The sequence below is a fragment of the Mercenaria mercenaria genome, chromosome 12, assembly GCF_021730395.1.
Source record: "Mercenaria mercenaria strain notata chromosome 12, MADL_Memer_1, whole genome shotgun sequence".
Lineage (NCBI taxonomy): Eukaryota > Metazoa > Mollusca > Bivalvia > Venerida > Veneridae > Mercenaria > Mercenaria mercenaria.
Window position 1 is genome coordinate 39299461 of NC_069372.1, and position 13423 is coordinate 39312883.

Here is a 13423-nt window from a genome sequence, read left to right on the forward strand (position 1 = left end):
ACTGATAAATATTGCAAAAGTAAGATCAGATGTTTCTGAATATTGTATTTGTTATAATGCTTAAATTCTTTTCGAAATAAGATTACCTGTTTACTTCAAAATCATTGTCGAACGGTTAAAATTACAAACTGATGTCAGATCACGCACATAACATCTCGGATCTCGCGCATATATCAGATCTCTTGTAAATTCGGCAAACTGAAACGCGCAGTTATGTTTGCGCACACACAGATTCTTAAACCTTGACAGCTTACTGTGTTGGTGCGCCGTAAAACCCAACTAAATAAATAAGTTTATTTGATAGTTCTTGTCTATATTTTCATATAGTCTATCTAAGACTAAAAAAAAACACAAACATAGATTTCAATCATTTTTATCTAAACAAAATAAAGCATTAATAGAACAAAATTGAAACCCAAAATTAACAATTACAGTCGCCTAGAACATAGAATCCCTATGTACAAGCACATCAAGAATCACAGCTGCTCTATTTATAGTAACACTTATATAGCACCTTACTGAATTACAAGATAAGATAAAAGGTTATACCTGTAAGTACATAATTACGTTGGAAAAAAACACTTTACAAACAAAGAAGTTTACAATAGATTTATATGAGATCATCAGACGGGTTGACGTTTTATCAACAGTTCAAAAAAAAAAGACAATTCTGTAAGTCTTAGTAAATAATACAAAAGTATTAAATATTTCAGAAACAGTTTGTCTTGTTCAAACCCATGTTGTGCAAGCTGGTTCAAAGCCCATTCCATTTGTTAATGTACGAACCACTGTTAAAGCGTGTATTTGACAATTCCGTTATCTCTGATGTAGCTACAAAGTCTTTTTAGTATTGTTATTCAACCCGATTTGAAGAGAAGAATAGCAACTTGTCCTAGGTAGAAGTAGATGAAATGTTTGGTCTCGTGGGTTACATAGCTACCAAAGTTTCTTCCAACAATGCAATGCCAGGTTGGGTTGTATTTTTTGTCGAATTCCTTCTTGATGTAAGCAGCGATATCCTTTTCAATGTTGTATTTCTCAAGAGCTTGTGTAGCACAATCTACAGCATCCTGCTGCATCTCCTCCGACATGTCGGCATTCTTGATCACAGCTTTAGCCTTATCAGACATCCTCACACTGAAATGTGCAATGAACTTTGATAGAACTCTGAACTACACTTTCAGGAGATGTAACGATGTTATGGTAAATGCTCAGCCGTTACTCCTGATTCCTTTACAGTTTACAAGTGTTAAAATGGATTTAACTTATAAAGCTACGTTCAAGTTAGTATCAGACTTAGTTACTCTACGCATGTCCGTATTTCAAACAATGTATGTAAATAGTCTTTTGCAGTGCATTCTCAACAAGTTTAAGACACAAAGTCGATGTGAACTGGTCTTTATAAGTTAATAATAATTTGTTTCTTCATTTAATGATACCAGACTAGGTACAAATCATTCTGTTTTATCAAGATTCTGAGAGTAAACTTTTAGTAACAAGAAATAATCAGAGCTGACCTGTTTCAACGATTTGTCGTTTGACATACTTGTGCAAAAATACAAAAAGAACCCTCATTATTTTTTTCTGTTTCTATACCGCTCAAATATGTGCAAAGTATGTATAGGTTATAAGTTTTATACAGCAGTTTTAAGATATTAATTACGAGCGAGCGTTAGCGAAGCGAGAAATCAATATCTTAAAACTGCTGTAGTCAACTTGTACCCCATTAGATTTAATACAGATAGTTGATGTAACAACCATATGTGATATAGAATGGCCAGATTTGAACGAAATGGAGTAATTCCACGGGCGAACTGTATATCATCATCAATTTTAGGATAGAAAAGAAAAATATTTTTCGGCCTAAAAATTGTTTGTTTCCGGTATCCCGACCTACCCTTAATTTTTGGTCCGACTCTAAATGTTTTTCTATGGCCTTGGACAAGTTTTTTCTTTCTTTTTTTTTTAAACTAACAAAAAGTTGAAAAACTGCATCCCCAACCCCGTCCCTTCAATGTATTCATTTTTATTCTCAAAAATAATTTCAGAAAATTCCCACTTGATAAAATAAAGTGCAACCTATCTACTGACCTACCTACCTTAGTTTTTTTAGCATGTTACCGAAAACAATATTTTTTTAGGCTTTACGATTACATTGAAGTTCAGTAGGCTTGCTAACTTAGACCTAAAATGTTTGTTTCTTGATCACTTTAAAAAAAACAAAGATAACCTGTCTACAATAAGCGTTACATATTTCACTTGGAATTAGATTGTTTGACGATATGTACACTTAATTTACACATACGAAATAAAATGTAGGTGTTTTCTGTGACAGCAAAATGGTTCACCTATATCAAATACACATTAACACTGATCTTCTCAGCTGACAGGTACTCCTAAAACCTTTTTGTCTGATTTCGAGCAGACTTTGATACGAGAAGCATCACTGACCTCGTGTTCATGCGTTTGTATGGCATACTTGCTTTTTTTTTGCGAATTAGATTTTTTGACAACATTATTAACATTTTCTATTTTTATATATATATTTTTTTAAGACTGTACTTAGTTGCGCTAAAAGTGGATGACCTATTAGATTTGACAATGTGTTTGGCTAGATTTCAATAAGTTCATATGACTATTGCATCATTCTGCAGCAAAAACATTGATACAAAAATTGTCGGTATTTTTTTTTATCAACAATTTATAATCGTGATAGCCGGCGGCCTGATGATAAGCTCGGTCTGAAGATGAATTTATATATGTATATATATTATTTAGTGATTATACATACACATTAAAACATCGAAAATGAAATACAAATATTGTAAAACTACTTACATTTTAAGATCCTGATTATCACACACCTTAACTCAAAACTTGTTTTGTTAATATCTTCGTCTTTTACAAAATAGCTGAATGAATGACTCAGGTTATTGAAGTTTATGTTATCCATTGGTTACAGCATCTTTGTAAATAAGTATTTTCTATCAGTGCGGGTTATTTGTGCGGTGTTAATGTAGAAAAATATCGAACACGATATTTACCAGCTGCAGAAATAAACTGGCTATAAGTATTTGAAAGTTCGGAAATTTTTAACATTTTTTCAACATTTTCCAAATGTAATATACTGTCATTATTTTGTTCTACTTTGTGTTTATTTGCTTTTGTAATAAAAGAAAGTTTTAAGAGTAATTTGCAATCTTTTTAAAAGAAAATCAGCTGTTGTTTTGAAATGATTCAAGGCTCAATGCTTCCTTGAAGCTAGCTGGAACTGAAAGGCTATATGTCCGGGTTACAAGTGCGCAACTAAAGAATTTACTCGTCTGAATGGGAGTGTTGCCACAATTTGTCACTAAATATGTCACCAGGTGTTGTGTAAAATGACCACAAGCTAACAGAAAGTTAATTAGTACAATGATCAAGCTTAGTTTGTAATTATTTATGTATAAACAAGGTTAAATCTTGATACATAATTTGAACACAAAAAAGCGACATTAAACTCGTACGTAGTAAGATTTTTAAACGATGTACCATATGGTTTATCTCATGAACGTGTAAACTTAAAGCGTCCATGCATTTATAAAACATACAACTCTGTTTATTCGGTTCGTAAAGGGACATTGTCTGGTAATCGTTAAATGTTTAATAGCATTTAAAATTCAATAAAGTTAGTTTTTACATACTCGTTTCTATTCCCCGTTTAGTTACACTGGTACCGGAAACGTCAATATTTTCCGTACAATGACGCCCGAACTTCATATCGGGTGCGTGACGTAATTTAGTGTGCGTTATTGCACTATTTCTTTTATTTAGTTCAGTATTGTCAATCCTACGCAGGCTATTGAACGAATTCATAATATTTACATTATATTTATACGTGTAGATTCGTATGTAATAAAAAGGTTATTATCTTTGCATCGGGAAATATGCACCCGTTCTTCGGCGGAAGAATATTGCGCTCTTAAAGTCGCGCAATATTTTCGCAGAAGAACTCGTGCATATTCCCCGATACAAAGCTAATAACCTATAATTATTTTATATTTATACCCAGGATTTTTCAGTAGGGTAACATCGAAGATTTCTTTCTATCATTAACCTTTAGCCGTCTGGCTGCAAGTGAGTCTGCCTATTTGCGACCAGTGCAGACCATGACCAGTCTGCACATCAGGGCAGTCTGATCATGGTCTGCACTGTTCGCCATTCAGTCAGCTTCATTTTGTTAAACACCCCATTTTAACACTTAATAGTACTGTCTAAATTAAAAGATGGACAAGTTCATTATAGAAATTGAGCAGGGTAAGGGTTAATTACTATAAGTATTTTCACAGTACCCATAATTACTCTGCTTACGTACTCTCGTTATAGGCAAATAATCCTTATCCTGCTAAATTTTTATAATTAACTTGTCCATCTTTCAATTCGGACAGTACCATTTACTGTTTAAAGGGGTGCCTACTAAAAAGATAGTGACTGAATGGCGAACAGTGTAGATCATGACCAGACTGCACGGATGTGCAGGCTGATCATGATCTACATTGGCCGCAAAGGCAGAACCAGTTGTGTCCAACATGATAAGGGTTCAGCATTCTTGGAACAAAACTGTAGCTGTTTCCGTATAAACAGAGAATGACGTAACCGCATATAGAGAACACATACAATGTTATTTGCCTATTGCCACTACTATACGGGTGCATGACCTAAATACCTCATACAGTTTCTCCAGTAGTAGTAAGAGGTCAACGCCTTATTCTGATTAGCATGGTGTATTCTTTTCTTTTTTATGGTTTTGTTTTTGTTTTAATATTGCAAATACATTTTGTTGTGTCTTTTAATGTCTAATAAATCAAAAATAGATAATTTGCCAGCTGAAAGTTCTCATGTTGGAATAGAATCTATGTACGTGTACACTAGATCATGGCAACTTGTTTTACAACGAACTGTGTGATATTATTAACTCAATAGTTTACTTCCGATGGATACTTTCTGTGTTGAGCTGACGTGGTTGTACAGACGTGTGAATATTCCAACTGCGGCATGATTATATGATTGAAAAGATTAGTCCGCCATTTTTGATCAAAAATGGCAATTTTAGTTTTGAAAAAAAAAAAACACATATCGTATTAGGCCCAGTCATTCGCGACAAGCACATGTCTTTTCTTGTTATAACGGTTTTCTCTCTACACACCTCAACCAGTCCGTAAACTTTTGTGTCTTCATAAAGGCGACTGTCATTGTATCTTAAACCTTACACTGCTAACTTTCTATAATGAACTTATCACTTATTATACAAAGGGGTGTTCACTGAAAATTTACTGACTGAATAGCGAACAGTGCAGACCATGATCAGACTGCACGGATGTTCAGGCTGATATTGGTCTGCACTGGTCGCAAAAGCAGAATCAATTGCTGCCAGCAGCAGGCTAAAGATTAAAGAACTAAAAATCTAAATCTAAGGATCAGAACTAAATAAAATGGCAGTTCCATGTAAGGAGACACGTGACTGTAATAATTCGTTTTTATATTTAAAAAAAAATAAGAAATACACAGAACATATATATATATAGGCATAAATACAAAAGATATTAAATAGCAGAGAACGGAAATTTCATGTAACTAATGATACAATTTTGTCTTTAAAGCACCTCACAAGTTGATTCTGTATGGTATTATCAGTCTGCGTCAGTAAACAAGCATGTTTTCCAACTTTCCGGAACGTCAAAAGAAAGACATTTAGGCAATAAATACTTGATACAAAATCAGTAGTTGGAATGTCTTATGATTCTTTTTCTTTCAGCCAGATTTAAAGAGAAGAATGGCAACCTGTCCCAAATAAAAATAGATGAAATGTTTGGTCTCGTGGGTAACGTAGCTACCGAAGTTTCTGCCGACAATACAATGCCACGTAGGGTTGTGCTTTTTGTCAAATTCCTTTTTGATGTAGGCGGCAATATCCTTTTCAATGTTGTATTTCTCTAGAGCCTGTATGGTGCACTCTACAGCGTCCTGTTGCATGTCCTCGGTCATGTCGGCATTCTTGATAACGGCCTTTCTGTCGTGCGACATCTTTACCTTTTAAATAGATATTTTTATTAATGGTCCGTTTATGTAAAATAATTTTACTCATTGTTTTCTCAAATAAAGATACTCTGTTTTAGCTGCATTCACAGATGTACGAAAATGAAAAATGTTTAGCAAGTTATAAAGATTGGCTTGTTTGTACAAAATGTATTTCAGTACAACTATTGTTAATACTGGCAATTTAAAACTTAAATATTCAGATATCACATTAATTACATTTATAGTGTCTTTATTCTGTTACGGAGAAACGAAGCTACAATTTTTAAAAAGCACGTACATATCATATACTACTTGCACTGGAATACGTGTGCGTATATTTTGTTACTCTGCACAAAGTTAAAAGTTTGAAAAAATAATCTCTTAAATACAAACAAGGACACATACTCAAAAGGAACAACCACGTTCTAGCCACTTTCAAAGAACATAGTTCTTTTCTATTAAGGAAGTGGACCCCGTAATAAAATCGGTAATCTCCGTGTCATTTCGTATACTTTTTTGCTATTTCGGCTTTATTCGGACGTAATGTAGCTCAACGGCAACATGGCTTCCCGTAAAACCGGAGAATGCCTAAAACCGCACCCGTAGAATACGTAATATCACGGAAATTGCCGATTGTTATTACGAGTCCACTACCGTACGGTAAGCAAAACCCCACAACAGTGTATATTTGACTGTATACATGATGTATATGTTTAGAAACGTTTATAGACAATATAAATCATGTATAACACGAGGATCATAGAATACAGTTTGGACAGCGCCTGGGGATTTTTTAACCGGCTAACTGTGCACAAACCTACACTATTGTTGCAAAATTAAAGGACAAGATAATTAGAAGTTATCCTCATAGGGTGAATAATGGTAACAAAAGTCATAATTTTAAGTGCTCATGCAAGACAACGCCTGTTCTCAGTAACGTTGCAGCTAACAGTCTATGGGCAATAGCTTTTTCTAGTCTATGTGCGATTATAGTTGCGTATTTGATTTTCTTTTCTCCAAAATTCACCGTCGAGTGTTAATCAAAATTGAAAGCACGAAGCGGATTCATCACATTTTAGTACTATATTAGAATGAAATAAAATCAGGTATTCGGAATATATCGCCTTTTAAAGAGAACCTGAACATTGTGTCAAAAAGCGCACATTGATGATATAATAAAAATAGTGAGGGGAATAAAATATACACCATGAAATGTGATCATTCTACGCTGCTGTGTTTACTTATTCAAAGGGTTTTTTTGCTAAAAAATACAGGTGTAACATTTCACACAAGATACATGAGACAAAGTGTTGAAAATTATTTATAAACTAGATTGTCAATTATCTTCAAATTGGCTCTGCAAAACTAAACAGGATATTTTAAAACACTAACAAATTATACTGCTCTTCGTTTTAGCGACATATATAATAATTTACGTACGCTGTAAAAATGTGTTTTATTAATAAGCTACTTTTTCTGTAGATCAAGATTTTTTGTACCGTTACATTTTGATTTTATTACATTTTTTACGTCTTAAATTAAGACATCAGAAGAAGATATCAAATTACTTACCTTAATTATATCTTGTAAGTCAACACACCTGTCCGATTAAGCGATGAAAGTGAAAGATATATACGGGCGTATAGTATACGTCCGTGCCTGCATCTTAATATCCAGCATCTATTGGTGTGTTTCACATACATATGGCTTAGTATTTTCTAACATCGCGGTTTATATGCACGGTGTTTACTTAAAAAAATGTCAGTATCAGGTGTATAACATTAGACATTGAAATGCCACATAGCATTATAACTACAATTTAACGCCCATATAGATATTTTAACACCAGTCCTGTTATAAAAGGTATCCAATAAAGGTAGTTAACTAACATTTTCACCTACGAGAGGCGTACAACTTATAATTGAACGATTTGAAAATAAAATCAGTTTGAGGGGCATGCGCAAGAAGTTCGAAAATCATGCATTTCACTGATTTTACTACCAAATATCTTTTAAATCTTTTTTCTTTGATAGTTGTCATAAGTTGTAAGCGCGAAAATAAGTGCATGAATAGGTATGGTTTTGAAGACTAAATATTTATATAAGGGTATAAAGGAAACGGTAAACGAGCTTGGATATAACAATTCCTTAAGTTAATGACCAAATATTTGTTACTAACATTGGTTCATGGTAACGGTGGAATTGAAGACTCGTTCCAAAAGAGACCTACAGCGGCAACACCTACGTACGGTGTTGGAGGTATCAAGGATATCGCATTATATAACCCCCAAGTCAGTATTTTAGAAAACTGACGCTAGCCAATATATTGTTTCTCTAAAATTGCAAAGTTACGGAACAATAAACTATTCATCATCTCCATAGGCCTACTGCACAAATCTCAAACGAAGGGGGAGTTCCTTGAAAAAATTAAGACTATGTTCTTCTTAGATAGACATAGGAAAAGTACCATGTAAGAAGATGTGACAGTGGTCGGGAGGTCATTAAACGTGATTGTTTTGCTGCAAGATTTATTAGCTAGGTTGGAGTGTCGTTTTAAAAGCAATTCCAGTTGTCAGCAAACTTAATGTTCTAGAAAAGAACAGGTTTTAAGCATGTGTGGACAAGTAACCGAATTATAAAGTATTATATAAGACAATTTTGTCTTTGCAGATGATTTACAATGTATTACTATTGAACCTTTGATGTAATACAGTATTGATCATTGAACATGTATCATGTATGTTTGTAATGTGTTCAAGTATCCGTAGCATCTACTTTTGATTTATCCCTATCCAGTTAAGTACATCATGTTGAAAATTGCCATGGATCATGTATTGAAAAAGAATTATTTGAGTCATTGGGGCATACGTGTTTTACTGATTGGCATAAAAACTTCGTAACATAGTATAGACTGACTTGAATAAAGCCATATGAATGTAATGTTTTGAAAAGAAATAACTTTAAGGATATTAAAATGAGTATGGACAAAAGCGCCAAATGGCACATTTCCTTTGATAACCTTTGTAAATTTCAGACGATTTAATTTTCTTTGTGGTTAGGAGATAAAAGCAAGACGATAATCTCACAAGATGTATTGACAATATATTAACAGACTGAAAAGGAGAAATAGCTTCACTGTTTGTAGAGATGCCGCAGTAGCATGTAATAGTAAAGAACTAGAAATATGAGAGAATGAATAAAAGACATGCAGTGCAGTTCTTAACGAATATGAAAACTGTATTGTTTATTTATACAAGTGAAATGATTTTATATATGTATAACTCTGCAATAGATCTTCCTCTATATCATTACACAATTATATGAAACTACAATACTACAAGAATATTTGTATGAGATCGTTTTTTGAAATTAAAGGAAGGTTTCTTGTAACAGATCATATCGCCAAAATGTGAATTTCTTATTGCGTATAGAGCCCATATGAGGACAATTAAGAAATATATACGTCTCAGTTTAAACACGTTTATCCGACCCTGAATAAAAGAACAGCTGTTTGCCCGACGTTAAAGTATATGAACTTGTTAGGGTCGTGGGATACAAGGCTTCCAAACTTCTTGCCAACAACGCAGTGCCATGTTGGCTCAAACTTTCTATCGAATTCATTCTTGATGCAGGCTGCAATGTCCTTCTCCATTCTGTACTTTTCGATAGCCCGGATGGAAAATTCTATAGCCGCTTTCTGCATCTCCTCCGGCATCTCCACACTTTTCATGGTCACTTTCTTGTCTCCCATAGCAACCCTAAAGGAAACAAATGTATACAGTATTACATTCTATATAGATAAATGCCAACTGATCAGCGTGTGAACTTCATTAAGTTAATCGTATTGTCTTTCGGTTCTAATTAATGAGGAAAACCTATCAGTGTAATTGCCACTATAAAATTATCAATATTATCACCCATGCCTCCAAAATATGCATGTGTTTTTGTGATCCGGCGAAGAGCTACCAGCCTTAATAGAATTTACAGTTTAAAAGTTAAATGTGAAAAATAATCATGATCCACATGTATCCGCACAATGTACAGACATTTACTCCTTTTGATGTTGTTGTTGAACATTTATCTAAGACCGGTTGGACCAGTGCTTAGCGTATAACAATCCTCGGCGTATGTCCTTTTTAGCAGGGAATGGTACAAGTGTGTGTTCAGTTAAAGGGACATTTTCTGTGTGAAGTATTTGCTTTCTTACTGTCGATTTTCTGCTTTAACTTCCGGACAGAGTGACAGAGCCGCATCCGATAAAAGGGCAGTAGATATAACGCGAGCAAGCAAAATAATTGTAGATTCGATTAGACTGAGTCTATTTTTTGAGAGGTAAAATATTTGTGACAACTTAAAGCCCCTTAACACTCCCAACATTTATTAGAAGTACCAGAAGGCTTTTACAGCCACCACACGACTGCTGTTGTAACATTTCGGAAATGTGGAACAGCCATTTCGTTCCCTAGCACTGGAATTGTGATGGACTCCACGATTCAAAGGATCAGAGGATCTAACAACGCTGAATCCTACTGGGGAGAATTTATACAGTCGTCACACGGCACTTAAAGATTGCTGTTGTGATAGATAGTAAAATCTATAAGAAAACTATTTTGAAGAAAAGAACGCAACCAAGCAAAGTAATAACAGATATGGTTGGAGCGAGTCTGTTCATGAAAGATAATGAAATGCGCAGCACCTCTCATGTCTCCTAGCTGCGGCTTAAGCTAGAATTATAAGCTGTCATCTTGTTCGTTAAGACGGATGTAAACCTTATTGGTATTTCTTGCAAAATCCATGAATTACGATTACAAGAATTCCCAAAGAGGCTAATACCCGTCTACGCACAAACATACCATTCAGTCTTTACATTTTTACTGAAGCTAGCTACAAAATAAGTTGTTTGCTTTCTATAAGTATCATCAGAAAATCAAAATAAGTCATCTAATTGGAACAGCCAAAAAGACCCACTTATGTTAAATAGTAATTTGCCTTCCGACAGAAATTTCGTTCCTGATTTTTATTTAAATCATTAAAGGATCATGCAGTCGTGTCGATTCAGTTTTGATCTTTGCCATCAGAAAAATTAGATTTCACTGAAATTCGATATTCTTTTTGAATTTTTGATGTCTGATTTTGAAAGATTTTTTATCGAGAGACGCCATTTTGTTAACGTTTTTGCGAATGGCGTTAGATCGCGCGTGCTGTCTCGTGGAAAAAACTACCCTTCATTATTGCACAAATGGTGTGAAATACAAAAATAAACGCGTTTTCTTTCTATACAAAAATACAGTGAATGTGAATATTTGAGCCTCACCATGAAAAACCAACATAGTGCATTTGCAACCAGCATAGATCCGGACCAGCATGCGCATCCGCGCAGTCTGGTCAGGATCCATGCTGTTCGCTTTCCAAGCTTACTGCAATTAGAGAAACCATTAGCGAACAGCATGGATTCTGACCAGACTGCGCGAATGTTCAGGCTGGTGTAGATCCATTCTGGTCGCAAACGCACTATGTTGGTTTTTTTTTTTTTTACATAATGCGGCTCATATGAGTTTGTAGCAAGTATAATTATTGTTTACCCGGAAATTAAATTGATATTCCCATTAATGTGGTCCTATCTTGGATTGTATCATAAATATATGGCATTATTCAACATCTTTAAATATAGATTCAAATACATGATCTGTCTTTTTTTTACTTATGCATTTTGACTAGATATATTTTTCTATTAATTGGTATATATTGTTTTAATTTCTCCTCACTTAACTGTCTGTTCCCCTCGTTATAGAGTAAATCTACAACATACATGATATTTCTCTAAGTATTTATTTTAATTTCAAAATGATTGTTGAACCATTAAGGTGAGCGCAGCAAACTTAAACTTATTCGTCTTTGCATTAAGAAACTTAGTAAAACATGACCGTCAATCTTTCCTTCTGCAACTTCCAAAATTTCGAAATTTGTTTCATATATACATACTGATTTGCAAGCATACAAATACTGCAACTTTTGTGTGTATTGACGTATCTTTACTTATATATTTAACCTCGCTCTTATAATATTATTGTGACATACAAAAATGCTAAAATAGCCATATATGATAATTAAGGCTAAACACAAATCTTATATTGATGAAGTTACGCCAGTCAAAGTAATATATGCATGTGTAAAAACATGCTACTCTACAAGGTCTTTCACTTATACTGTAAATTTATACCATAAAAATGTGACAGTAAAATCATCACCCAGGTTAGGTCAATATAAATAAATAAATGATTAAAAATTCATTGCAATCAAAGACTTTCCAACATGAATAGTCATTCTGAGTGATGCAATTATCAAAAGTGCATTGACACCATGTGCCGTCAAAGATTTGTTCAACGCGTACAATTTAAAATATTTAACTGCATGTTCAACGCGTAAAAGCAAAAGGTATTTTAGTATTGATATCATTAAACATTTTAATTCGAAATTGTTATTGGAAGAAATCACATAGCGAATTTTGAAATGTCTTACTATTAAATATGAAAACTTAGTGATAAGTAATGCTTTTAAATTCATACTTCTACAGCAGGAAAGCTAAACAAATATTGCTCTTCGATTCTAAAGAAGAACTATTTGTGAGGAAAAAACGTTGCCACTTACAGCATTAAATAATCATATCGCTATCTAAATTTGAGTTCAATATAAAGCATTTCTTACCCGTATTAAAATCAGTTTGCAATTACACGATGTATTTCCTTTCTCCTTACTGAAGTGCTGTGGCTATCCGTCTATAGCACTGTGATATTACTGTAATGCTCACACTTTCATTAATTAACGTCAACTGCTGGAAGCATACAGTAGATCAGTGATTCCAAAGCAGAGATTCTGTAATTGAATTACCCAAATTGCCTTAACGATTCTTCTCAACTTATCGCTTTTTTTTTTGTTGTGTCTAATATTACATTTTGTAGTTTACATGCAAGGGAAAGAACATAAATATACGAGGGTTAAATTCGTTCAGAAGTGTTCGTTAATAATCACATGGGTCCGAGCCTCACTCGGGGCGTTGAATTCATCATGTGAAGAAGACATCCAGCTGGCTTACGGAAGGTCGGTGGTTCTACCCAGGTGCCCACTCGTGATGAAATAATGCACGGAGGGTTTTCCTCCACCATCAAAGCCGGGAAGTCGCCATATGAAATATAACTGTGTGACGTTAAACCCAACAAAAAAAAATGACACCAGAACCTTCTTAAGGCTACTTTTAAAACTTTTTTATACGAATTCAGTAAAGGGGACTGTATTTCCGAAGTCAAACCACTTTTTAAGCACACCTTGGTAACGTTGAGCAAATTCATGCAACAAATGGAACAATGGTT

At 34.1% G+C, this 13423-nt stretch overlaps 2 protein-coding genes across 3 annotated transcripts; both read right to left on the minus strand.

Moving 5' to 3' along the window:
* Positions 1-357: 357 nt before the first annotated feature.
* Positions 358-5961, minus strand: LOC123533746 (dynein light chain 1, cytoplasmic-like). 2 transcript variants are annotated; one of them, XM_053519754.1, is made up of 2 exons: positions 5821-5961; positions 358-1137 (listed from the first exon to the last, which is right to left on the minus strand). In XM_053519754.1, the coding sequence occupies exon 2, from the start codon at positions 1128-1130 to the stop codon at positions 858-860; it is 273 nt and encodes a 90-aa protein (XP_053375729.1). In that variant the 5' UTR covers positions 1131-1137; positions 5821-5961; the 3' UTR covers positions 358-857. The 2 variants fall into 2 exon arrangements, with proteins under 2 accessions (XP_053375729.1, XP_053375728.1); XM_053519753.1 differs by lacking the exon at positions 5821-5961 and adding an exon at positions 2839-2996.
* A 3576-nt stretch (positions 5962-9537) lies between these two features.
* LOC128547546 (dynein light chain 2, cytoplasmic-like) lies at positions 9538-10510 on the minus strand. Its single transcript, XM_053520527.1, has 2 exons — positions 10461-10510; positions 9538-9814 (listed from the first exon to the last, which is right to left on the minus strand). The coding sequence occupies exons 1-2, from the start codon at positions 10508-10510 to the stop codon at positions 9538-9540; spliced, it is 327 nt and encodes a 108-aa protein (XP_053376502.1).
* Between the last annotated feature and the right edge of the window lie 2913 nt (positions 10511-13423).

What these genes read in the sequence shown, in the direction of transcription:
- LOC123533746 (XM_053519754.1), bottom strand. Translation starts at nt 1,130, where the DNA reads ATGTCTGATAAGGCTAAAGCTGTGATCAAGAATGCCGACATGTCGGAG.
- LOC128547546 (XM_053520527.1), bottom strand. Translation starts at nt 10,510, where the DNA reads ATGGCTGTTCCACATTTCCGAAATGTTACAACAGCAGTCGTGTGGTGG. An exon ending in ACAGCAGTCGTGTGGTGGCT is followed by an intron (nt 9,815 to 10,460) that starts GTAAAAGCCTTC and finishes TGTTTCCTTTAG; the next exon opens with GGTTGCTATGGGAGACAAGA.